General features: G+C 42.4%; 1 protein-coding gene across 4 annotated transcripts in view; it reads left to right on the top strand.

Moving 5' to 3' along the window:
- Positions 1–27,585, top strand: part of KBTBD12 (kelch repeat and BTB domain containing 12) — a 72,896-nt gene that overhangs the window by 7,580 nt on the left and 37,731 nt on the right. For 3 of the 4 annotated variants that reach the window (XM_060271410.2, XM_035106455.3, XM_035106457.3), the window contains exons 1-4: positions 13,524–13,673; positions 18,530–19,682; positions 21,622–21,892; positions 27,381–27,531. In XM_060271410.2, the coding sequence (XP_060127393.2) occupies positions 18,604–19,682; positions 21,622–21,892; positions 27,381–27,531 (1,501 nt within the window). In that variant the 5' untranslated portion in view covers positions 13,524–13,673; positions 18,530–18,603. Of the gene's footprint in view, positions 1–13,523; positions 13,674–18,529; positions 19,683–21,621; positions 21,893–27,380; positions 27,532–27,585 lie in introns of those variants that run through there. The other variant, XM_088662337.1, reaches the window with a different exon arrangement.

Below are 27,585 nucleotides of genomic sequence, written 5' to 3'. Positions count from 1 at the left end.
AACGGACCTCTGGAACGAATTAAGTTCTTAACCCGAGGTACCACTGTATTTGTGGCTTTCCAATCCCATCGTCCATTTTTATTTCTTTCCTGAGTGCCCCCACAGTAACCCCACTGTGATACTAAAAGTATTTTGGGAGGTCGTTGAAGGGCTCCAGAAAGTTATCCTTTAAAAATAACAACTCTCTGCTCCCACAGATCCCTTGTTGCGAGTCTTTTATTCCAAAAGCTTTTTATCCCCACCCCCAAAAATGTGTGCTTTCAAAAACCCATGTTGATGTGCAACTCCCAGAGGGTCCGCCATGAGTCAATGTGACCCTTGGCCCCCAAAAGGCTAGTTACCTCTATCCTAGCTAAAGACGATTACTTCTGCTTAATTTATGTTGTAATTTTGCTTGTTTACCTTATGATGCAATTGTTTAGTTGTTTTTCTGGTTGGCCACTGAGAGAAAAGGACGCTGGACTAGATGGGGTGCTGACCTGACAGCTATCATGTCTCCCCTTAACCTTCTAACAAACTCACCTCTTTCAACTGTTTCCCATCGCCATCCTCCGGGCACACATTAGGGCAGGGGGCGGGGCAGGGAGACAATGGGGAGGGGTAAGAAGCGGGGGGGGGGTTGTGTTCCAGGGACATCCCAGGAGGGGGATGAATGCTTGGAGGTGGGCAAGTCTGTAACAATGGCACAGCGTTTCAAGTGACTTCTGTTGTGTTCTCAGTGCCAAGGTTCTCACCTTAGTAAAGCTTGTGTATAAACCCATCATTATGCTGGCTACCCTCCTCTGGACTTTTAGTACAGTAACTGTATTGTATTTGCATTGTAAATGTATTTCACAAAGAATAAATGCTACTGGGGAAAAGAGGTGGCAGTTGGCAGTTGGCAGTTGGTTGGTTATTTCATTAGTTGATTCTTGGACTGAGAACGTGGGAGTGTGGTGACTTCAAGCAGACGATTTCTGTAGGAGTTTGTGAGGACAGTCAAGTTATGGATAAATAACTTACGCACTGCTATGAAGGAGTTTTGAAAACAAAAGGACTAAACCCTCTCTTGGACTCAGGGGAGAGAAACACATTGTATTCATATATGAGAATATACGAGAATATTTGTTGTTCAACTGTTGCCAACCTGACCTGAAAAAGATTTATTTTCAAGTTTGTGTAAGGAATATGTCGGCTGGTAAAGTATGAAACTCTTAAGCTCAGGGTCGTGGGTTTGAGCCCCACGCCGGGCAAAAGATTCCTGCATTGCAAAGGGTTCAACTAGATGACCCTCGTGGTCCCTTCCAACTCTATGATTCTATGATTTTATGACAAATAGCTAACACGGACTTGCTCCAGTTTGTCAAAATCCTTAATATGTGACATCTAGAACGGGACACAGTACTCCCAACTATTTCTATTTTCTCACTGCAAGCTGCCTGAGTTGTTTTGGGTCAGTCACTCTCTCTCAGCCTAACCCTACCACACAGGATTGTTGTGAATATAACATTTGCTTGCTTGCTTGCTTGCTTGCTTGCTTGCTTGCTTGCTTGCTTGCTTGCTTGCTTGCTTGCTTGTTTCACTGCATTATCTCCCACCCTATGGTGGAATATATGCTTCTCCTCTTCCTCATTTAATCCCCATAACAACCCTGGGGGCAGGGGGAGAACCATGCCTACCATCTCAAGTTGCTCCTTGCAGGAAAGATGAGCTAAAAATAAAAACCAATCAATCACATAAAATGCACATTACTGCTGTCTGATTATGAATGCTTTTAGCGATTGTGAGCTTGGAACTTGGAGATGGTATTTATTTGGATTAACCAGAAGCAAAAACAGGGGAAGACAGAGTACGATTCTGTGTACATCAGGCATGGTGTCTGCCTTCTCAAATTCAGAGAGTAACTGTAGAAAAAGTAGTGTGTGTATCAAAGGGGCTTGGTTTGCTGTGAGCGTGATCTTACTTGAATATGAGAGAATTCCTGCCTAACCCAGCTAAGTACCCAACATTGCCATTTACTTAAAAGGCATGTATAATGCAAATGGGACCACTTGCGTCTTCTGTGTGTGTTAGGCAAGTGCTTAAGTGCTTTGCTGGAAGAAACTGTACTGGCTGCGCTGCATTGTGTAGCATCAAACCCCTCATGCGTACAAATGGCACATCTCACTCCCACTATATATGCATGAATGAAATGATCCCAAACTGGTATAGTTTTTAAGAGGGTAAATGATGCCAGGGGTGTTTGGGGGGTGGGGTTTCCTTTTAATAGAGGAAAGAAATCAACTGCATTTAGTTAGATCAGGGTATATAGTAGGTGTTGTGAGAACAATGGAGGAAAGAAGTAGAAATGAGTGGAGGAAGTACAGACCGATGAGAGAGAGACCATAAAGGGGGGGGGGAGTGAGAAGACAGTGTGGCTGCCACTACACATTCACAGCAGGATTTGCAAAGGATTGCTTCATTTTGGCATCCACAGGTAAATAGAATTTATAAGATCCTTCTGCTCCACTTCACTGCAGCAACCTCTTTAATTGCAGAAGGGTAATTTGATTTGTGAAGAAGATTTAATCAGATGCATGTGCCAAGCCATTTGCAATTCTGCTGAATAGGCGCATGAAGATCTGCTTCACTGATGATGGCAATGGCGATGTGTAGGGAAAAAAAGGATGCAAGAAGCAGTATTAATGTCAAATCTGGGAAATATTGATAGGACAAAGAAACAGTAAGAACGAGCCATGTCTCTAAGTTAAGGTGTCAGGAAACTGCTAGAAAGAGCAGCAGACAAAGGAAACAAGGGGATACGAAGCATGAACAAGAGGCAATCCCACACACAGAGCGCTCCAGAAACATGCAAAGCGGCTTGAGAAAGGGACATCCAAAATGCTCACATGATCCAGGTGACCTGCTTATAAATGGCAGAGAAGTCATTAACCATTCTCCTGGGAGAGATTGGACATTAAGGAGAGGACCAGGATTCTGGAAGAGATATGATTCTTGATACCCAAGGATGGATGCCAGGAGCTGTAGCACAAAGCATGGGTACAGGCTGGGAAAATATCAACATTTAGCCTACCCTGAAGATTCACAAATACATTTGTGTGTTTGTTTGTGTGTGTGTGTGTGTGTGTGTGTGTGTGTGTGTGTGTGTGTGTGTCAGATGATTTGGCCCCAGAAGATAATGTTGAAAAGCACTGAAAAACACTGTGTTGGATTTTGGGCCACATTAGTCTGGTGTATTTTGTGGTTACTGTATATTCTGCAACATGTCAACAGTGCAATGACAGTCCATTAGTGGTGGGTTTATAATGGACACATCATTTGGCTTTATTAGTTCTGCAATGATTCACCAATGTTACCACATTATTGCCATCTGGAAGGAAGGACACTCTTGCACTACAGCACAACAAAAGCTGGTCAAAAAAAAATCATCTGGATCATTTGTGGTATAAAAACATGCAAGGTGTAAACAGGAACTTAAATGCACTGATTGGCAATGAAGTAATATGATTGCTGCAAACCTTTTGCAGGCATAAACAGCATTGATGGTGGGATCACATATAACTGCTCCACTACCATCGTGATCATAAATCATTGGGAAAGCACAATAAAAAGGGTGTCTGGAGGGGTTCTTTGTGTCATTGCCACCTCTCCCTCTTGTTCCCAAGGCTACAACTCTGTGTCCAAGGCAGCTGTTTATCAGCTCCATCTGGTACGCAGGCTGAGTCCCTACCTGCCCACTGACTGTCTCTCCAGAGTGGTGCATGCTCTAGTTATCTCCCGCTTGAACTACTGCAATGCGCTCTACGTGGGGCTACCTTTGAAGGTGACCCGGAAACTACAACTAATCCAGAATGCGGCAGCTAGGCTGGTGACTGGGAGCGGCCGCCGAGACCACATAACACCGGTCCTGAAAGACCTACATTGGCTCCCAGTACGTTTCCGAGCACAATTCAAAGTGTTGGTGTTGACCTTTAAAGCCCTAAACGGCCTCGGTCCGGTATACCTGAAGGAGCGTCTCCACCCCCATCGTTCTGCCCGGACACTGAGGTCCAGCTCCGAGGGCCTTCTGGCGGTTCCCTCGTTGCGAGAAGCCAAGTTGGAGGGAACCAGACAGAGGGCCTTCTCGGTAGTGGCACCCGCCCTGTGGAACGCCCTCCCACTAGAGGTCAAAGAGAACAACAATTACCAGACCTTTAGAAGGCATCTCAAGGCAGCCCTGTTTAGGGAAGCTTTTAATGTTTGATGGATTTCTGTATTTTAATGTTTGATGGATTTCTGTATTTTAGAATTTCTGTTTTGTTGGAAGCCGCCCAGAGTGGCTGGGGGAACCCGGCCAGATGGGCGGGGTATAAATAATAAATTATTATTATTCTTATATATTACACAAATGTGAGGAATCCATGAATGTCCATGAGATGCTTTGGATTCTAGCAAAGAAAGGTCTCTGGGTTATTATATTATATTATATTATATTATATTATATTATATTAATTCCTAGAGAAGAAAACAACTTGTAGAGAAATAGGAGCTATTCTCGGATCCTATCATTAAATCAACACATATGAATGGCTACAGAGCAAATCTGTATTGGCTCTGAAGAGGCTGATGAGTGAACAGGCGCTCTAGTGCTTGACCTAGACAGAGCATCCTTAAAAAGCATCTGGCCTTGACAAAGTTTACTTGCACCTCATAAGTTAGGCTAGTTAACACTTTAAGAATCATGAGCATAGGCAGCATTTATCTATAGTTGGGTGGTCCTTGACCAAGGTGAATGTGACATTTATCTTAAACAGATGCTGGGTGGTCCTTGGGTACACCATACAGTGAATAAGCAAAGTCTTATCCTTAAGTAAGAAACACATGTAGCAGGGAATCTCTACCAGGGTGTGGTTGACCCTAAAGACAATAAAGCTAATGGTAAAGCTGTTACTGGGGGGTCTAATGACATGTCTACATGGCTATGTTCCACACTATGATTATGGCACTAAACCAGAAGCAAGGGGAACACATGGAAAGCATCTCCTCCAACGCAGACATAATTTCCATCCCCTGTGAAGTCAGAAAGTTGGTTGTGCAGATTGGGTGGCCAGGACTGATATCTAACCAATTCCTTTTTGCACTGTGACTGCCAGGAACAGAAGGGGAATAAGAGACAAAATATCGGCATCACTGTCAAAATACACTGCTGAAACATACAGTCAAGCCCTTTCCATGCCTCATGCCAGTATGCCATAATGGAACCCTTTGTTCCATTATCACCAAGCTCAAAACCATGGAGGGACCTGGTTTGAACAGAGATATCGGGTTCTTATCTCATTATACATGATAAGCGATCTTCAGCCATCTCCACCCTTGCTTTTTCATGCAAAACCATTTGCAGTCGTTTCCGGTCATCAACAGCTACCAGTCAGTCAATCACCCATTTCCACCACCCTTCTGAGTGATCCCCCCTCCCCATCCCCACCCCTCCCCACCCCTTCTCTACATAAGTGCCTGGAAACTTCCATTTCACTGTATCTGAAGAAGTGTGCATGCACACGAAAGCTCATACCAAAATAAAAACTTAGTTGGTCTTTAAGGTGCTACTGAAGGAATTTTTTTATTTTACTTCGATCCAGACCAACACGGCTACCTACCTGTAACCGGAACCCTTTGTGTGAGCATTAAAAAACAAACTATGCCCATAAGGCATTCTCACATCTTCCTAAATCTTTTCTTTTTTCTTTTTTTAGCATTGATATACTGTAATAAATAGATTTCCTCTTTTCCTTCCTGTTAAAGCTTTGCCAATGATCTCTCATATCTTCCCCACCCCAACATTATATTTTGTTGTACAGTATTAAATGACACCATCTGCTGGAAATGCTCCATCAAAATGAATGGGAGTGGCACGAGAAACAGCCTCTAACGGCCAGATTAGCTTGCACAATCCCCATTTAATTGCATAATCCCAATTCAGGACCACAATACTGCAAGCACTACCTGTCTCCATAAAAACAGCCTGGGCCCATCATCTAAGGCCCTTCTTTGTGTGCCTCCTCCGCGAGAGGTCTGGAGGGTGGAAACACAAGAATGGGCCTTTTCTTCAGTGGCTCCCCGCTTGTGAAATAAGCTCACCCGGGAGGCTCGCTAGGCACCTTCATTGCATATACTTAGGCATTTCTCTATGACCAAACCTTTGGCTGATTAACATTCTATGGTCTTTAAATGTCTTGTGGGGGGCAGGGGAGAGTTATTGGTTTGTGTTTGCTTTATTGTGTATTTTGTGTTCTCATTTTGTATTTTATGAGGGGAACTGCCCTGTGATTTTCAGATGAAGGTTGGTTAATAATAATAATAGGAGATTTTACTTTCTTGGGCTAATAATAGGAGAGATTTTACTTTCTTGGGCTCCTTGATCACTGCAGATGGTGACAGCAGTCACGAAATTAAAAGATGCCTGCTTCTTGGGAGAAAAGCAATGACAAACCTAGACAGCATCTTAAAAAGCAGAGACATCACCTTGCCGACAAAGGTCCGTATAGTTAAAGCTATGGTTTTCCCAGTAGTGATGTATGGAAGTGAGAGCTGGACCATAAAGAAGGCTGATCGCCGAAGAATTGATGCTTTTGAATTATGGTGCTGGAGGAGACTCTTGAGAGTCCCATGGACTGCAAGAAGATCAAACCTATCCATTCTTAAGGAAGTCAGCCCTGAGTGCTCCCTGGAAGGACAGATCGTGAAGCTGAGGCTCCAATACTTTGGCCACCTCATGAGAAGAGAAGAATCCTTGGAACAGACCCTGATGTTGGGAAAGATGGAGGGCACTAGGAGAAGGGGACGACAGAGGACGAGATGGTTGGACAGTGTTCTCAAAGCTACGAACATGAGTTTGACCAAACTGCGGGAGGCAGTGGAAGACAGGAGTGCCTGGCGTTCTATGGTCCATGGGGTCACGAAGAGTCGGACACGACTAAACGACTAAACAACAACAACAACAAATAATAATAGGAACTATGCAATGTTGAGCATGTGTTCTTATGTAGCTTCTACTCCTTTCAATGAGGGTTGTACAGGAGGTCTTCTTGGTGGGTTGTATTCAAAATAAACTTCTGAAGAATCTTTGATATTACATTCTAAATGTTGTAATATAAATAAATATGTTCATTTAAATATTTTTATTTATATAAAAAATATTTTAGAAGCCAGAACACTGGGGCAAGAAGATATACCATATTTGTCTGTGTATAAGACGATGCTTTTTTGCTTTTAAAAAAATTTAGGCAAAAATTGGGTGTCGTCTTATACACGGATCGTGAATGCAGGGGGGGGGACGTGTGATTAATGGCAGCAGCAAGCAGAAGATTGGCAGTGGCGATTGGGCGGGTGATTGGTGGCTGCGGCAAGGCCTGCTGGCGATTGGCTGTGGCTGCGGCAATTGGCAGGCGATTGGCAGCTGCGGCAAGTGGGTGGGTGGGCTGTTGGTGGAGAGGAGTGGGCAGAAAACTGGCTGCTCCGGCGAGGTGTGTGATTGGCAGTGGCTGTGGCAAGCGATTGGCAGTGGTGGGCAGGCAGGTGAGCGATTGGCGGAAGTGACCTTCCCCACCCCACACAAAGCTAAACAACTTAATTTCTTAATTTTGGGTTAAAAAAATAGGGGTTGTCTTCTACATGGGGGCGTCTTATACACAAAAAAATGTGGTAATATGCTTTGCATTTCCTCCTGCCCCCAACTGAATTTGCATGGGAATCCTGTACATGCCACTTTCAAAGGAATATAGGTGTGCTACAGAGCATTTCATAGGGAAGCAAGCCAAAGACTTGCTGTAGTTTTGAGCACTAGAGGGCAGAGCAATAATGGCTTCATTTGCCAAGGCCTTTGAACAACCTTTGCTGCTTAGAAACCTCCTCTGTCATGTGCCTTTTATTGTTTCCTTCCCCGTCAACGGGTTTTGACTCGCCTCTGATGTCACTGTCACGGTCCTCTCTGCCCCGCTGTCACAACTGCTGTGAGAGGGAGCAGCACCCGTTTCCTGGAGCAGAGGAGGACTTAAATGAAGTGCCTGGAGGGAGATCTTAATCTCCTCATTGTGGATACAGACAACATGTTCAACAGATCTGTTCTTTGATGACATTTCCCCAGTTGCCATGGTGGGAGCCCTGTGAATACAGGAGAGGCTGTCAATCATTTCATTAGCCACAGCGGTTTTTCAAAACATATTTCTGTTCATTTACATTTGTAACCCGGCCTGCACTACGTGGTCCCAGGACTGGCAAGAACATCTATCCATCTAATTCCATAAGCAGATAAAACAACACTGAATTTTGTGTATGTTTTTAGCCGAAAGGGCCCAGTATGGCAGGCCCACAAGAGTTTTGTTGAACATCCATGCTAGTTTCACAGAAAAAGCCAAGCCATTGTCTTCTTTCTGGCTGGGCTTTCTTTCCATCTTCCGGCAGCTAATCCTCCCCAGATAAACACCGGAAGATTGGAGGGGTGGGGGGAGCAGTGAGACAATGGTACAACTCCTTCTCTCCATCAAAGAGCTATTCCTGCTCTGTTAACTTGAGAAGGGGATGGTCCAGGTCCAGCTCCCAGCTCCCCACCCCCCCGCCCCCCGCCCCCGTTTCAGGCTGCCCCAGCCTTCCCTGCTGCTGAGATAGTTGTGGGAGGGAAACTTTGGGGGTTTTTAAGCCCCCCCCCCGCAGGAGAAGCTGCAATATGTCACCAGATTTTCATTCTACATTCTGAAGCCTATGGGCAATTTTGTGATTAAGCTAAAGAGTGCTGTGGAGCTGCTCCAGAGTAATGACCCCCCCCAGACAACCTGATCTGCTTGCACAAAGCTTATGTGGAGGTTGGGTTATTTTCCCTCGGCCATGGGGCCTACTCAGTGATTTTGCGATATCTAGCCTACCTTACAGGTTGACATGAAAATAAAATGCATACTTTTATGCAGAGCACCTTTTGAGCAAGGGTGAGGTGCAAATGGCAATGAATAAATAGAACATTTAGGCACAATATTGCATCAGCTACATGAGAGTATGCTGAAAATGCACCTCTTTACCTTGTCCATTGGCACCTATTTTGAGAGACCCAGCTGCCTGACTTCTCATTGAAAATTGTTCAAACCAATTTTTATACAGTATTGTGTTTCTACATTGTTGTAACTTGCCCTGGGCCATTATGGTGAAAGGCGGGTAGATAGCACATAAATAAATAAATAAATAAATAAATAAATAAATATTTATTTATTTGGGGGGGGGTAGGAAAAGTGTAGTATAAAAAGGAGCAAAACCAATTATTATTCGCGATAGCAACACAGGAAATATAGCAACATAGGAAGCAGCCATATACTAAGTCAAATGTATCAAGCTCAGTATTGTCTAAGCTGACTGACAGTGTCTGTCCAAAGTTTGAGACAGGAAGTCTCTCTGAGCCACAACTTGAGACGCTGGGAACTGAATCTGGGAGCTTTGGCATGCAAAGCAGATACCCGACCACTTCCCCATACATGTATTTATTGCTTAGCTTGGGTGTAATTCCCCACCAGGGCTCCACACATACATCTTCTCTAATAATTCTTTCAAAGCATATCAGTATGGCACTGACTGCATGGCTCCCGAGCCCTTCATACACTAGGGCAGTAATACCCTGACTACGTGTCTCCTACACAAGACCCTGTGGCAGCCATATAGTGCATGAGAGTCGACAAGCTCCATGGGGCCGACCAAAAACGATAATTTTGTTGCATGCCGCAGTTACGCAATAATTCCAGTGTTTTATTTCTTATTTCTGATAATATTCCAATATAACATTTTGTCACATCAATTAGCATTACGCATTAAAATGCACCCATAATTTCTGTTTGTTCTAAAGATAGGTTAACAAACAAAATACATAAGCAGGACTAATGAACTACACTGTGCATTATCTGTGGTCTCCCAAAATGGAGCCTGGGAACTTGAAAATGGCAGTAGCTTTGTCAAGGGAGCAAGGGTCGTCATGCCACCAAGGAAGACTAAATCTCGAATTAAACCCCCTCGATTCCAGGGATAGCATACTGTTCACTTGTCCACAAAGGAAGCAGATTATCTTTGTAATATCAAATTCATATGGATAAATATAAATTCTCTCAAGTATTTATAGCCCTGCCTTTCAGAAAAGTGCCTTTTTAATGCTTCGTCTCCTTTTTTTATTACCGGTGATGATGTCAACATAACCTACTTTATAAGCCCCACATAACTAATATAACAAAAGAGAGAAAGAAAGAAAGAAACTGTAATTCTTTGCTGGATGGCACATTGCCGCATTTCAGCAGCCAAAGTGGACAGAATTGTGGAGGAAGGTTTATTATTGTGCAGCCTGGCTCTCTCACACTGCCTCCCCAATTGACAAAAGTACCATCCATCATGCTTTGCATTCCAATTTTTCTATGCGTTCTTTTCTAGCTCATCATAACATAATTATGTCCCTTCTGTTTCTCCCAGCCAGGAAGCGGGACTTTTCTTCTGCTAAGGCAACATCTGCATAATATAAAGATGACAAACCCTCAACAATGGTAGAAATGTGGCTGAAACCTCCCCATATTACATAGTTTATAAATGTAGAGAGGTGGCATAGCTGATTTCCAAAGCTGATTTCCAAAGCTATGCCACCTCTCTACATTTATAAACTATGTAATATGGGGAGGTTTCAGCCACATTTTTACCATTGTTGAGGGTTTGTCATCTTTATATTATGCAGATGTTGCCTTAGCAGAAGAAAAGTCCCGCTTCCTGGCTGGGAGAAACAGAAGGGACATAATTATGTGGGCCTGCAACTTCATTGGTTACTGTGGCGAACCTATTTAGGAAGAAGGTTGAGCAAGTAAGGGGTTAAGTTTTGGAACCTTAGAACCCTCAGGGGCAGGTGCTGGCAGGGTATTAAAAAAAACCTCCCCAGTGGCAGTTAGGGGAGTTGAGTTGCAGTTGGGGTTGGAGTTGGAGGTGGGGAATTGTGGAAGGGAGGTAGAGGTATCAGTGAGAGTCAGAGAGCTAGGTGGATTATTGGGTGGAAGGAACAGACAGGATAGCAGATTGAGGTGAAACTGGTGGCGTTGTTTAAGTAGACGTTTTAGAGGTATAGGCCGGTAATTAATTGAGCAGGTATAGGCCAGTATAGGTTAACAGTTATAAGATTATGTACGATCTTACGCTTTCAGTAACCACACGCTTCGGTACCAACAAATAAACCACACTTGTTATTTAAAACATATCCTGGTCTGTGTTATCTGAATAAAGTGCAAGTATCCAGCTGGCAGACTGAGGGAAACTGCAGCTGCGGATACAAAGTGTCATTGGTGCAGCATCAATCGATCGTGAAACATCCAGTGGTGCTGTACAGGTCCAGGCAGGACCATGACAGTTACCATTTGCAAATTTTATGCTACTACCTGCTTAAAAGGTAAAGGGACCCCTGACCGTTAGGTCCAGTTGCGGACGACTCTGGGGTTGCAATGCTCATCTCACTTTTCTGGCTGAGGGAGCCGGTGTACAGCATGATTAAGCAAATATATTGAGTAAAGTAAGAATGTAAGCACTTCTTTAAGTACCGGTGCTCTAAATTTCCCAGTCTTGGTTGTTTCTAGTTTCTAGCAAATAAATCTAGTTTCTAGCAAGAAAAAAGGTACTTACCTTTAATTTTTATTTATTTACTTTTAAAAAATACAGGTATTTTAAAAAATGAAATAAGACATATGAATTTGGCATGAGGAAAGACAAATCTGCAAATATTTCCCCTTTTCCTTTTCATTACCTCATTTTGTGTTTGCGTAAAAGGAAAACACACAGTGAACTAAAACAACTGAAGAGTTATTGAGAGTCTGTTAAGATAACAAGCCTTGTTAGAATGGTAAATATTATGAGAATTGCTTATCCTTTTAAAGAAAAAGTGTAAGTACCTCATTCTATATTATGTTTTAAATTGCTAGTTAAAAATAGGTCAAAAATCATTTTCAGTGGCACAACAAAAGTGATCCGGATGGTGTAAATTAAAACCTCTTCATGCATTTGGTTCCTTAATCTCATTGGGTGTCTTCTTGATCTGTACCTCTGAGAACCAAGGGAGAAAAATTAAATTTCATGTCTGCATAGCTAATTCCACAAGTCTAAAGAACTTTTCAGTTTTCCTTCTTACTCAGAGCTGATCTTTAAAGCTTAATCTTCAGTTAAGAACAGCTCTTTAATCTTCAGTCATAAATTGATCCCCATGCCAACAATTTCTTATTCTCAAGACACCCCACACACCGCGGTCAGTACAAAGTTACATAAGCAAAGCAAGTAAAAGGGAAGCTGCCATTGTCTTTTGAACCTTTACTAAGGCTCCTCACTGAAGTTAGTTACAACAGGTTTATTAAACAAAGCTTTATGCAGCTCCCTGGCAAAGTTCTTAATGTTATAGCACAGTTTCTCCTACACACCATACATTCAAAAACATTTAAAGCACACAAACACACCGCAAGAATGCTGGGAATTGTAGTTTATGCCTCACTGAGCTACAATTCCCATCCCCCTTAACAAACTGCAATTCCCAGGATTCTTGGGGGTTGCACACTTTAAACGTGCAGCGTCAACGGAATATGCAGAACTGGCAAAATTAACAGATAAATTACATGAAAAGGATAACAAAGACTTTAAAAGAGACTGGGAACCATTTACAACATATAGGATGAGGCAACATAAAGAACTGGACTCATTGGCAGGGTTTGAACAAACAAACACAATTGTATTTAACAAAAAATAAGACTTTGTGTATTGGGGAAATTTTGGGAAACAACACGCAGGGTGAGAAATATGGAAATAAAACAAAATGGGAATATGAGGGAAGTCCAGGGGAAGAGGGGGCGGGGAAATATGGAAAATTGTTAGAGAAATATTGTTAGAGGATGTAACATGGAAAAACCAATAAAAATATTTTTTTAAAAAAACATGCAGCGACTACGCACAGCCTTTGTGTATGGACTGGTTTCTATATCTTGCTAAATCAAACCATAGCTTTGTGTGAATGTGTGAATGTTCCTTTGCTCCTCCCCAGTTATTTTTGTTGCTGTGCCTTAATGACAGCTCATGGTTAGCCTAAACCATGGGTCTGGATTTGGACAATACGCTAGACCAGACATTGGTGTAGCTCCTCTCTGGGGGCTCTCTGCATGTTCACGCTAAGCCATGCTTTGACATGCAAACTAGGCCAATGTGGAGAGAGTGGGGCAGGAGCTCAAACAGAGGATTGTCCTCTGTAAAGTTGAGCACATGGCCACCGTAGTCCTTCCCCACCAGTACAGCAAAAGCAAGGCTGACTTGCCCCAGTTATTAAAGTCCAGATCCAAGCCCCAGTTCTCTTAAAACTAGTTCACCATTTTATTTTTATAGCTACATGTCGATTTATACAGGAGAAGCACAAATGCCAGGTGGTGAGTTGTCTCACCAAGTCCCAATGTGCCCCCACGATGTAACATTAATACAGATCTCTCAAAGTGCCAAGTCAAATAATACTGAGCCAAGCCTATTTATATCTTCTGGCTTTCATTCCATTCACATGTGACTCTGGTATATGCACCAGGCAAAAGGAGGATTGCTTTCCCTCCTCTCCGTCTGTACCTCTCTACTCCTCCCTCCCATCCTGGTCCCCCAAAGAAGGAAAGACCCAGAAGTAACAGAAATGCCGAGAGAAAAAGGTAAATATGCCTCTTTTGGCATTGGATACAAATGCGGGGGCAAGGCTGAGCTTTAGGTGGCAGGGAAGTGATGTTTGTGATGGGAATACGGGCCTAAACTAGGCCTTGAGAAACAAAAATAAAAAATTAACTGCATTCTACAGAGATGAGGGTGCCAGCATATGGGAACATTTTGAATCTACGTAGCATGGCAGACAATGGCAGTCATTCAAGAAGGTTTCTTTGCAGTACTTCAATATGAAGCCATATTGTACATCAAATGTGTGATAAATTATACAGAACTGCCAATGAGATTGCATGAGACTGCCTGAAACGGAAGTCAAGATTAGAATATTTGTGTCTGAATGAGACTGAAGGAGCGTTAAACTACAGTATTATGTTCCAGGGCTACAGACATCAAACAAGGCAACTACAAAAAAACAAGAAACTGAAATCAAAACCAATTTCTAGAGATGCTTTCACAGAAAACATTTGCAGTAGATTTAACAGCTACAGCCATGGAGTTACAAACTCATATTGAGTATATTATTGTGCCCTGTGAGATCACAATACGTACACACTTAGATGCATAATTGCTCTATTGCTGATATGGGAGTTCTAATTTTTGGGTGTAGAATACCTGAGTCTGACAGAATTGCTTAAGGTTACATATATTGGTCAAACACTGCCAGCGAGAAGGGAATGCAAAGTAAGGCGGCATACACACCATGCACATTACTTCAATGTGTACACATTTAATACATGTTACCTTCAAAATCCTGGGGACTGTAGTTTATTAAGGGTATTGCAGCTCTGTGAACCACAGTTCTCTGGATTATTTTTTTTTGGGGGGGGGAATAAAATGCTTTAAATCTATTGTGTGTGCACAGCCAAGTAAATAAGAGTTTTCATACCATTGGAGGAAATTAAGAGGCTGCAAAACTGCTCCTTCACAGGAGCCAGTGACAAAAGTTGTGTAGTGTCAGTGTTGATTCACTGTACGTTGTATGATGGAACATACATTTGCCACATACGACTTTATGAGTCCCTTAGCTAACAGGGACACTGGAAATGTCAGGTGTCTTTATGCTGTGAATCAACTTGTTATTTATACTGTATCAGAGATGACCAGAATGTCTTGTTGTAGCATGGGGTAGTCTGGGTGTCATCTTTCTATCTCCTCCAAACCTGTGGTTTTATATCTGCGGATGAGAGAGGACCTGCTGAAGCGGTCAAAATAGTCTCCTCTTAATGGCCCTAGCCAAGACTATTAAGGACCACTGTGCAGAACTAGAGTCCAGATGACTCATCGCCACAGAAACTACTGGTTAGTGATGCTTCTAAAAGGAGGGTGTGAGGAGGACAACAGACTAGGAACTAGTCTTGTCTGGAGCAAAGATCACAGAGCCAGACTTCCTCTTTACACTGAATCCAAAGCTATGGCTTTGCTAACCCACAGGCTAAGAGGCCTTAACTTGGAGGGGGGAGGTATAGGTACTGTGTACCCCTGAGTACCCCCAGAAAAAAGCACTGAATTCAATGGGACCCACTCACAAGTAATAATACAGATATAATACAGGTAGCTTGCAACTTATATTTGCATTTAACACATGTGCATTCAGTTTTTGTGCTTAGCAAGAAAAGGGGGGGGAATTAAAGAGGGCAGAAGGAAACAGAAATGGGGCAGGCATCTGGGGAAGAAAATACTTTGGCAATCCAAGTCCCAGTTCTCTTAAAAGTGGTTTACCATTTTATTTTATTGACTATATTGGTTTACCATTTTATTGTTTTGACTATACTGTACATGATTTTGGCTTTACACACTATCCCCAGAATGTCACCCCCGCATAAGTTGAGAGTCACCTGTATTGCAGCCTTAATGCTCTATTTCTGCACAATGTTTTGGGGTATTTCCTAACAGTAGTCCTGGAGAGCAGATGTACAGAGTGTTGCCAAAGCACAACTGCTAGAGGTTTTGTTAAAGAATGGGGAAGCATGCTGTGTTAACTACCCTAATAATTACTAAATTTAAAACAGATTTACTAGAAGGAAAACGAAATTACCGTAACATTGTCAGGACACAAAGGGTAACCAATGAAAGTAATAAAAAGGGAGAATGCAGCCTTCTTTCTTTCTTTTCTTTAAATGTGGTATTTCAAGTGTTTGTATTATACACAGTAAAGCAAGGTTTTTTAAGTCTTTCAAGCCTTAGCAATTAGCATATTAGGGAAATGATGGTGTTACAATGGAGCAGGGAGTTAAAAGTGAAAGCCATACCATATTATATTTTACTGTTCATTATTGTATTGTGCTATTCATTAGACACAGAGAAGGATTTCTATATTTCATTCAGGTACCAAACTGCATCAGTACATAAAAAAACTATCCCTGTATCAATTTTAAAAAAAATCTGGAGCAAATTTAGTGCAAACCCAGTTGTTGTGTATTGATTCAAAGGATTTTATATATCTGTACAGTATTACTATTGTCTGTATTTGCATTAGGGTAAAGTAACTGCCTTTTTGTTCCAGAAGTTACAGTTACTATTGGTATTACTATTGGGAACTGTTACTTTCTCCCCCTCATAGTTCACAGCACCATTAACAAACTAAAGTTCCCATGATTCTTTGAGGGAGACCATGTGCTTTAACCCCTGGGACGCGGGTGGCGCTGTGGTCTAAACCACAGAGCCTAGGGATTGCCAATTGGAAGGTCAGCGGTTCGAATCCCCGCGCTGGGGTGCGTTCCCATTGTTCGGTCCCTGCTCCTGCCCACCTAGCAGTTCGAAAGCACGTCAAAGTGCAAGTAGATAAATAGGTACTGCTCCGGCAGGAAGGTAAATGGTGTTTCCATGTGCTGCTCTGGTTCGCCAGAAGCGGCGTAGTCATGCTGGCCACATGACCTGGAAGCTGTCTGCAGACAAACGCTGGCTCCCTCGGCCTATAGAGCGCCACAACCCCAGAGTCGTCCACGACTGGAGCTAACGGTCAGGGGTCCCTTTACCTTTACCTTTATGTGCTTTAAAGGGGTTTGATTGCAAGATGAGAATTCAGAGGAAAGAGGGCAAGCTGTTTTCTACAGGTCCCATTCCTAGCTTTCTTTCTCAGTTCCTTTTTCCAGCATGTTCTTTTGCCGATATGGGGCTAGCATGGTTCTTCCTGGTTCTTCCCAAAATGCTTTCTATCTTATGTAACCAAGATCAAAAAGAGAGAGAAATCTAATTACATGAGAATATAGAAATCACACACCTGGAAGAAGCATGCTATCCTCTTATGGCTTCAGCAACCATATGCACACACACCCACTGTTCAATTGAACAGGGTGTGCCATCTCCTCTCGGCAAGTTAACCAAGAACATTTTGGGATGCATGTATGAAAAAGTGACAACTGCGCTGTTCTCATTATGTGAGAGAATTAGGTTTTGCTCAGGACCGTGATCTTACATCTTTGCTAGCATTTTGTCTCCCATGGCAACCTTCATGTCCAAAATAGTATGGTTTATAGGTCCCCAATCCAGCCTCATAATTCTCTCCTCCTTATTAGATGTGCTGTTATATTACTCCATAACAATCAGATGATAAAGAAAAAATTGTTCTTTCCTGTCTTCCCTTCTCTTCATTCCCCCCATGAGCTGTTGAATTCTCAGCTCTACCTAGGAAGCTCCCTCAATCCAGGATGTCTAATGCAAAATATTATCAAAATGTTACTTCAGTGGGAGTCTTATTTTCATGTATTAATAGCTCTTTGCCAATTTGTCTCCAGGAACTGTTCTTTGAACAAAATCTAGCTACCCTCCTCTTTCATTATTGAAGAAGAGAGCTAAACTAGAGCAAGGCACTTTCTTTTGGGAAGCTGTGTTCCTCCAGAATGTGCTGAATTTCCATCAGACCCAGCAAACATCAGTATCCTTAATACAGTAACAATAACAATTAAATGTATGTCCTAACCTTCCACCCAAAGGTGTGCAGGGCAGCAAACACCAAAGTGATAAAAATATTCAAAATAAAATCTCATTTAATTAACAAAAACAAAAACATCTAAAGGCATTTTTAAACATTAAGAAATCTAAAAACATGGTACAATTAATGCTCAGTGATTACAGTACTGTATTGGAGTTGCAGGACATATTCTCCACCCCAGCCCAATACAAGGATTTGGACTTGTGAGTATAGAAGCACTTAGCCATTAGATTATAGGGAAGAGCTTGTGCATTGTTTCCCATAGGCTGCAAATCAAAACACTTCCATTAGCTGAGTTTTCGCCCACAACAATTTATATTGGACACTGGATGTCAGAGTAAAGTTGCAGCATCAGTTAATGCTCAGTCAAGGTTTCTGCACCAATGTTTCTTTGCCGGAATCTGCAATGGATTCGGAAACTAAATAGGATAAAGAATTTGTTTTTAAGCAGGCGTAGATGTATGAATTAGTAAATGGTTTACAAAAATGCATGGGTTTTGATGGATGGAGACTGCAGAATTTATCCATTAGAATCCAGATTTATATACTGGGTCTCAACATTCTCATGAATTCTTAACATTCGCACTGTGAATATTCTGCATATTTGTTCAAATATTGCTATAGTAATGCATTATTCAGGATCTTGTCACTGACAACGGACATAAATTCAATCAGCTCCTGGTGCAAATTGTTCAATCCTCAAAATCTGGAGCGGAGAAACACTGGGTTTTTGTTGTTGTTCAACTAGAAATTGAAAATCCTAAATTTGCACACACACACAAAATGTATATATTACAAATTTATAATCCATCTTCTCAAAATATTTACTGCCTTTAGGCTGTAACAGTAAAACTTTATTGTCAGACAATTTGAAGATTTGTTCACATAAGAAAATTACATGTTTCTCCTCCCCTCCAGGAGCATCATATTGAAGGAACTTCACATCTTTCAAACCTCAAGCAAGTACAAGAGAAGATCTTAACAACACACAAATGTTTAGCATGGATTACAAGTCCGAGGGTAAAAGGAAGCAGCGGCATAGCTTGAATTTACTGGATCAAATAAAAAGTATGAAAGATTTATCGGAAATGATCGATATGGTTTTGGTGGCTGAAGGTGAAAAGTTCCCTTGCCACAAACTGATGCTGTCTGCTTTCAGCCCCTACTTCAAAGCAATGTTTACCTGCGGCCTGGTTGAATGCACACAGAAAGAAGTGGTGCTGCAGGACATGTCAGCAGAGAGTGTGTCCATACTTCTCCAGTACATGTACACGGCTGAGCTGCACCTCACTAATTCCAACGTACAGGGTGTGGCCACCACTGCATTTTTCATGCAGATGGATGACGTTTCCAGCATGTGCCAGGCATACATGATGGAGCACATGGATGCTTCCAACTGCGTGGGAATCCATTACTTTGCCAAGCACATTGGGGCCGAAGAGCTGTCCGATCAAGCCAGGAGGTATTTGTACCTGCACTTTGCAGAGGTGAGCCTGCATGAAGAAATATTGGAGGTTGAAATGCAGCAGCTGCTAAATCTGATAAGATCAGATGATCTGAATGTGTCCAGGGAAGAGAGCATCTTGGATTTAGTCCTCAGGTGGGTTAACCACAGCAGGAAATTGCGAGCAGATCACCTCTCTGAGCTACTGAAGCAAGTCAGGCTAGTGCTTGTAAGCCCTTCATTCCTAGTCGAAGCTCGGAAAAGAAACACGGTGCTTCTCAGTAATACACTGTGTAGTGAGATGATTGAGAGAGCATTGGAAACTATCAAGAAAACCAACCAACCTTCTCTCACCCTTCGCTATGGCATGGAGACCACCACCCTCCTGCTTTGCATTGGCAATAACTCGCAGGGCATCAGATCAAGACACGGTAACTACGGCGATGCCAGTTTCTGTTATGCTCCCGTGACACAAAAGACGTACTTCATTTCCTCTCCGAAATATGGAGAAGGCTTGGGATGCGTATGCACCGGTGTGGTTACCGAGAATAATGATATCATTGTGGCCGGGGAGGCAAGCGCTGCCAAAATGTCTAGGCAAAAGACCAAGAAAATTGAAATTTATAGGTTTGTATCCTCTGACATGAAGAAACTAAATACAACTAGCACCCCATCATAAACTTCAAATTACCATGTGTGCATAGAAGATAAGGTTTAAGGGCTACAACACTCACCCCAATGCCTGCTTAATGCTGTGTGGCCTAAACCTCATCCTCTGACATTCTGATATTCTGCCTAACTTCAGAGGTTGGCAAACTAACAGCCTCTTTCTTGGGCTTTAACTTCAGATCCATTATTTCATAACAGTGCTGATTAAAAAGATCCCATATGTAACTGAGTTTATGAAAGATTTCGGACAATTATAATTCTTCATCTGACTTATACTGGTGGCATCTGAGAAGTTTTATTTTATTTAATTCACCAATACCAGTTTATTTATTATACTACCATAAACTATCTGCTTTGGGTGGCTATGTTGTTGCCAAGACACAGGCTTCTACAGGGTTCCCCTTGATTCCATATTTAGTACACTATGTACAATATAAATACAAATTGCTCAAGTGGAATTTCTACAGGCTGTGGACTAAATCTTTTATTTTGTACCCCATTCATTGATAACAATGGCTAGAGTGCCCTCTATGTGCCACAAATAATTCCATAGGCTACTAGTTATTGTTTTTTCCTCCTCCTTTTGCAATGGTTTAGTCCCTGTTGAATCACAAGCAAGTTTAGTGCTCTTATTCTTGTCTACTCAATAGTATCATTACTACTGAAAGTCTTCACGATGTTTTAAGAGAAACTGAGGTTGGATATAAATCCCAACAAAATCAAGAGGAATTATTTTGAAGTAATCTTGGTTAGGACTGAGCTGTAAGGCTAGGTATACACACTGCTCATTCTGTTTTCTACCTCTTAAAAAAACACCAGGATAGAAGACAGAAGAATTTTCCTGACAGAAAATTATCCTTCCCGCTGATATTGCTACACCCTCCTATTAGTCAGTATGTTCTCCACTGGCCTTCCCTACTCAGGTGGCCTCCAGACGTTGTGGGAGGGAGTTCTGCAGAATAGCTGCTGCCTTGCTAAGAGCTTATTCCGACATTGGGCAGAACGGGTGACCTGTCTTATCAGATATGGACCTCCTGATAAGAGGGGGTATGTAGTAGGATGCCCTCTCAGACAGAGTGCAATGATCAGGTTGGTATATAAAGGATGAGACACTTTTAGGCATCCTGGTTCCCCTGCAATAGGGCTCTGTGTTCCAGTACCAGCGCCTCAAACTTGAGAGCCACAGATTCACACACACACACACAAACACACACACTGCTGTATAAACCTAGCACAAACATGTGGCATATATATTGCAATCATTTTAGGGTAGAGGTTTGCCAAGGTATGAAGTTGTTTTGGCACATTTTGGCTGCAATCCTATTCCCACATACTTGGGAAAGACACATTGAGCCCAATAGTACTTCCTTCTGAGCATACATCATTAAATTTCTATCTTGCCATTCTTCCCAAATGTACATGTTTAAAATTGCATTGCTTGTCATTGTTGGAAAATATAGGTAAAGGGACCCCTGACCATTAGGTCCAGTCATGACCAACTCTGGGGTTGCGGCGTTCATCTCGCGTTATTGGCCGAGGGAGCCGGCGTACAGCTTCCAGGTCATGTGGCCAGCATGACTAAGCCACTTCTGGCGAACCAGAGCAGCACACAGAAATGCCGTTTACCTTCCCGCTGTACTTGCACTTTGACGTGCTTTAGAACTGCTAGGTTGGCAGGAGCTAGGACTGAGCAACGGGAGCTCACCCTGTCACGGTGATTCAAACCGCCGACCTTCTGATCGGCATTCCCTGGCTCAGTGGTTAACCCACAGCGCCACTCGCGTCCCATTGGAAAATATAAATGACACATAAAGAGAGGGATTAGGTATAAATGTTTCTGAATCCACCTGTTGCCCTGACAATTCTAATATTAGCTGCTGCTGCTTCTTTTTTACAGGTACAACAGTCGGGGGAATCACTCTTGGCAAAGTCTGTGTACTGCAGAGTTTCGTGAGCTCTATGCTCTAGGCACCATCCATAATGACCTATATATCACAGGAGGTCAGATGAAACTGAAAAACCAATACCATATCACAAACTGTGTGGGGAAGTACTCAATGGAGCAAGAAAACTGGAGGGCCTTGGCTCCCCTCCCAGTGCCTTTGGCCTGCCATGCTGCAGTAACCGTGAAAAACAGGCTGTACGTCATGGGAGGTTGGACACCGCAGGTGAGGAATATCACAGAGCCTTTTAGCATTTATGGTGTACTCTTCCACCCAGACTGCCTGTGCTTGTTATGGAGGCCTGTACATATTCCCTGTGCCTCCACTCCTCTAAGAACATGTACACACTCTTGTTTACTTCATCCAGTGTGCTCTCACTGCTGGTTTGAGAAGCGGTACGCATATATCATTAGCCACAATTCATATGTGTTCTGTATCTGTCTTGACATTTCTTATGAAATACAGTGGTGCCTCACTAGACAAATTTAATTCGTTCTGTGAGTCAATCCGTTTTGCGAAAAAATTGTCTAGCGAATCCCATAGGAATGCATTGAATATTTTTTTAAAAAAATTGCCCATAGGAACGCATTAATTGAATTTCAATGCATTCCTATGGGAAACCGCGATTTGCTAGACGAATTTTTCGTAAGACGAATTTGTCTAGCGAGGCAACCTCCGCTCGAAAAATCTCTTTGTTAAGCGAAAAATCCGTCTTACAGGGCATTCGTCTAGCGAGGCACCACTGTACTGCATTTTGATGCATTTTTCTCCAAACCAGCATCAATTTGAGTTGGAAAAAAGAATGACCTAACTGCATTTTAAGCCAGTAATGCACACACAGCCTTATTCTCCACAGACACTTTTCACCTGGGTGCTGCTTTGACTCCGCCCCCCACCACCCCACTCTCCTGCTGTCAATCATCTTTCCTGCTCACTGGCTTCATAAGATGGTTATGCATTGTGGCAGAATAACCTTTCCCAGCTTGCAATCCTACGTGTACTTATTAGCCTAATTTCCTCCACGAGGTTAAGGAACAGTGATTCTTACTGCTCTTTCAACTGTAGCACCCAAGTGTAGAAATGAATTAGGCATTTCCTTGTTTGAGACACACAATCCAAACAGTGCCCATTCCCCGCAGTAAAAATGCAATGCGCATGATGTCATTCAGAACTTGCTGTTCCTGAAACAGAACCTCAAAGTCTGCCACTTGTGGGTGGGCTATCTCACTCTGGCTACTAAGCAAGGCTGGCCCAAGAACCAGATGGGTAAGACAAGGGGAGCGGGATACACAAGGGGTGGAGGGTGAGCTGTGTCTGGGAAGAGCAAGGAGATCTGGAATATCACTCTAGTCAGGATGATGGAGGGAGGGAAATTGGAACCTGAAACTGAGCAAGGCTGTTTCAGGCAACTGCCGTGAGCCAAGGAGCAGGGTGCAGAGGGAAGGAAAGTGGACAGGCTTATCACATGCATGGGATCTGACTGGGAGAATGCAAAGGCGGCTTTTGTCAGTTGGCTGCTTGAAGGTGCACCAAACAGCTTACAAGAGGCTTTTGAGAGTGGAGAGAGGATGTGGTAAACCCTCTGTGCTTTTAAAGAAACGTCTGGCTGAGCAACACTGAGAAACAGGAAGAAGACCTACATGGGTCCATATGCAGCAGGACTCTTCTCATGAGTTCACATGTGAGCCCAGGGTCTTCTTAATGCTGACCTTGCATGCTACAAGAGGCTAATTGCAATTCAATGACTAACTTTTATCTCAGCAAATTGCTGATGATTCATTTATTCAGCTTGTTCAGCTAACCTTTTAAAGTAGTAGATTAGTTGGTTTCCCATGGAGGATATTTGACAGATATATTGGAAATCCGAAAGCACGGAATGTGGGAAAACATATGAAAACATACTTGCCTATATTGTTTGTTCCAATGCTGCAGGCCCACATCCATGCCATATATTTAAAGTACCCTTATACCACCTGAACAGGCTTGGCTTCCCCACCACCACAGAATCCTGGGAACTGGAGTTTAAGTGCACTGGTAATTGTAGCTCTGTGATGGGTATAGGTACTGAAGTTGCCAGGATGGGGGAAATAATGATTGCTAACGTGGTCTAATATGCTTTAAATATACAGCGTGGATGTAACCCCAGTAAGACTACAGGCATGCATTTCATGTGCACAAATATTCATGTCCCGTCCTGTTCTGTTCAATGTAACTTTTATTGTTTCAGCTGTTAGCTGTGAAAATCATGGGAATGATGTTTAGGTGCTATATTTACCTTACAATACTCTGATATTAACTTATAATTGATAAAGTGTCTAAAATTTACCAAGTCCTGTACCAAGATTAAAAAGAAAACAAGACAGCCGTTGCCCTGTGGCTTACAATCTAAAAGGCACGACACAAAAGGAAAAAGGAATGGGGAGGGAAGATGAAAGCAATCAAATTCAAGTAGCTGTTCTAAAAGTTACGAAAGCTCAGTAGTGTCATTTGATCTGAGGAGGCAGGCCTCCCTACCTTTAAGCACACATACATAAACAACCCAGCAGCCCTATGATGCAATATCATGGGCGCTTTTCATACAGACGGACAAAAGAACATGCGGTTTTGAGCAATGATTTTTTGAAGACGCTTAATCCTCATGTAATTACAGGCTGCATAAAAATGCCAACTCCTAATCTTACAGTTACACAATATTAAGCCTTAATGGCCTTTTCATGACTTCTGTCAGTTGCATAGTTGAACAATGATTGTTTAATTTAAGTATGGTTTTAGGACTCAGATACAAAAACCCAACAATACATGCCAGTGGTTTTCTGAATGACTCCTTGTCATGTTTTCAAAGTAAGAACCCATCTTTTTCATAATCTGGATAGGACATCCCACATAGGTGTGTTTCTTTATTGTTTCCTTGTGCCTATTTCGCAAGCAACAGGTAAGCTTCACTTGGAAGGGAGAATCCTCCAGATTTAAGGCAGAGAGCCACTGATTTATATCAGGTGGGACAAATAACACAGGGCTAAAAAAATGAAGCAAATACACAGACAGTACCAGTTTCACAATAACAGCCCAGCCCTTCAAAATCCAGAGCCCAAATGGTTCTTTTAAAATAATCATGCATAGACTCTTCTCTAACTAATGTGAAACCCACTGAATTGTCTAAGATGGACTTTCAGACTAAGTGCAGTCAAACTGGCTTTTTTGTGTCCAGACACTTCATTGATGATGAGGTTTTGCTAAGCATCGGCACAGACCTTTCTTTTCGCTTCACACAATGCAACAGAATGGCCAACAACATTATCTAGAGGTAATTCATCTTTTAATTATAATGTTTCTAACTAAGGCCTGACTTGCAGATTATTTTCCTGGCGTGATAACACCATTTCAGCTTTCATGTGGTGAATACTCAATCTGAATATGCATTTCATACAGTGAGTTCATCATATTATAATTTCGTTGGTCTATGCTGGTGTGGTAAATGCCAGCTTTCACTATGTGGGAGTGCAGTTAAATAAAATTGTCACAAGATGAAGTAGACATAGTATAATTACTTTAAGGCAACTTTTCCAGAACAAAGCATAAACTTGAGAATTGGGTCGCAGGGTGACACAGTTCTCTCTTTCATTAAGCTGACCAACATTACGTAATTATTATGGAATTAATAATAAACAAACAAACAATACCGACAACAACCACTTTCAACACACCCGTCATCTCACTACTCTTTGCAATAATCTGGTAACATAGTCCAGTATTATTATGTCTGTATTGCAGATGGTAGGCTAAAGAGCTAAGTGGTTTGCCTAAGAATAAGCTGCAGTGGCATTTGAAGTGGATTTTTCCCGGCTCATCCTCACTTGTTTGCTTTCTTATTAAAAACAGTTATTTTTGTTAACCACTTCCCCACATTAGCTCAATAACTATTCATCCTATGCATTATTATACCCTTTTGAATAACTACAGTAGATGTGGGGAATCTTTGGCCCTCCAGATGTTGCTGAACTGCCACTCCCACCACCCCTTATCATCCCTGGCCATGCTACCTGGGGCTGGCGGGAAGTGTAGCAACATCTGGAGGGCCAAAGCTTCCCCACACCTGAACTACAGTCTATCTAGGTCTTTTCCTTGTCAGCCATAGAAGACAGCACACCCGTTGTTGAAACACCCCTTGTTCTCAGCAATCAACACCATCAGCTTAAGGAAGCACCATTAGCATAGCTGCCAAGTCTCCCGTTTTTCGCGGGAAACCCCCATATTTTAAACCCGTTGCCGCTGTTATCCCAAATAGAGAAAAATCCCGTAAATCCCCCGGATTTCCTACCTGCCAGGGAGGCTCCTTCTGCGCATGTCTGGACATGCGTAGAAGCAACTTCCGGTGCCGCGCCGCTGCTGATCCCGGATTTTTCTTACCGGGAGTTGGAGGGTATGACTATTAGGCTTTGTTCACACACACACACACACACACACACACACACACACACCCGGGGATCCTGAGATTGACAATAACGCGTGAGTTATTCTTGTTCATATGGCACACAGAAGCCGGTCATACCTTTGCTGGGCTTTTTACTAGGGTGTGTGTGAAAGAGAAAGACAATACATACAAGTGATAGGGGGAAGTGCTTGAGTAAATTCAGATTACATGCAAAATGAAATGTGCATCTATAATAATAATAATAATAATAATAATAATAATAATAATAATAATTTATTATTTATACCCCGCCCATCTGGCTGGGTTTCCCCAGCCACTCTGGGCGACTTCCAACCGAATATTAAAAACAGTACAGCATCAAACATTAAAAACTTCCCTAAACAGGGCCGCCTTCAGTTGTCTTCTAAAAGTAAAATAATTACGTATTGCCTTGACATCTGCTGGGAGGGCCTTCCACAGGGCGGGTGCCACTACCGAGAAGGCCCTCTGTCTGGTTCCCTGTAACCTCACTTCTCGCAATGAGGGAACCACCAGAAGGCCCTCGGTGCTGGATCTCAGGGTCCGGGCTGAATGGTGGAGACGCTCCTTAAGGTATATCCATCTATCTATCATCTATCTATCATCTATCTAATCTATAGCTTTGACATTAATAAATGATCCCCCTAAAGTGTTCTTTCACAAGTCTTCAAAGCACCTCTGGAAATGTTTGAGCAACCCAAAAAAACAACTTATAATTTATTTATTTATTAAATTTCTATACCGCCCTGCATCTGAGGATCACAGGGCAGTTTACAATATAAAAACACAAAAATAACAACATAGTAACAAGCAAAAACAATTACCCATCTCCAGTTTTAAAAGCCATATACAGTATATTGTTTAATTAACCAAAGGCCTGGGAGAAGAGGAACGTTTTAAAATCCCATCTCGGGGGAGAAATAAAGAGGTTTTTTACTTTCTTCTGGAGACTTCACAGCAGCCTTACAAAAAGAGCTATGTTCTGTCAGTGCTGTGTCCGTAGATGGCTTGTTATTACCCAAATCCTCAGCTCCCTAACTGCAGAATATAAATGTGTCGTTATTCATGTGCCTTCCACAATGTATTTCCCAGCCACAAGTCATGGGTGCTGTTAAAGCCTAGTGAGTATGAATCACTTCGCTGCTATAATTGATGTGTTTATGTTATTTATCTGCTCAGCTGCCTTCCATGATTAATAGCATGCAGGCGTGCACGGACGGCTCCAAATGTTGTATTATTATATGGCTGTCATATTTCATACAGATGGATCTTCCTGACGATGAGCCTGATCGATTAAGCAACAGAATGTTGCGCTATGACCCAGGCCAAGACAAATGGACAGAGTGCACGCCAATGAAGTACTCGAAATACCGCTTCAGCACAGCTGTAGTCAACAATGAGATTTATGTCCTGGGTAAGAGCAAACAGATTTTTAACAGATAGGGCGGCCACTTTTTATTTTCGCCAG

The sequence above is a fragment of the Zootoca vivipara genome, chromosome 2 (genome assembly GCF_965207765.1).
Source record: "Zootoca vivipara chromosome 2, rZooViv2.hap1.1, whole genome shotgun sequence".
NCBI lineage: Eukaryota > Metazoa > Chordata > Lepidosauria > Squamata > Lacertidae > Zootoca > Zootoca vivipara.
The sequence above is the reverse complement of the archived record's forward strand: the minus strand, read 5'-3'. Positions and strand labels throughout refer to the sequence as shown.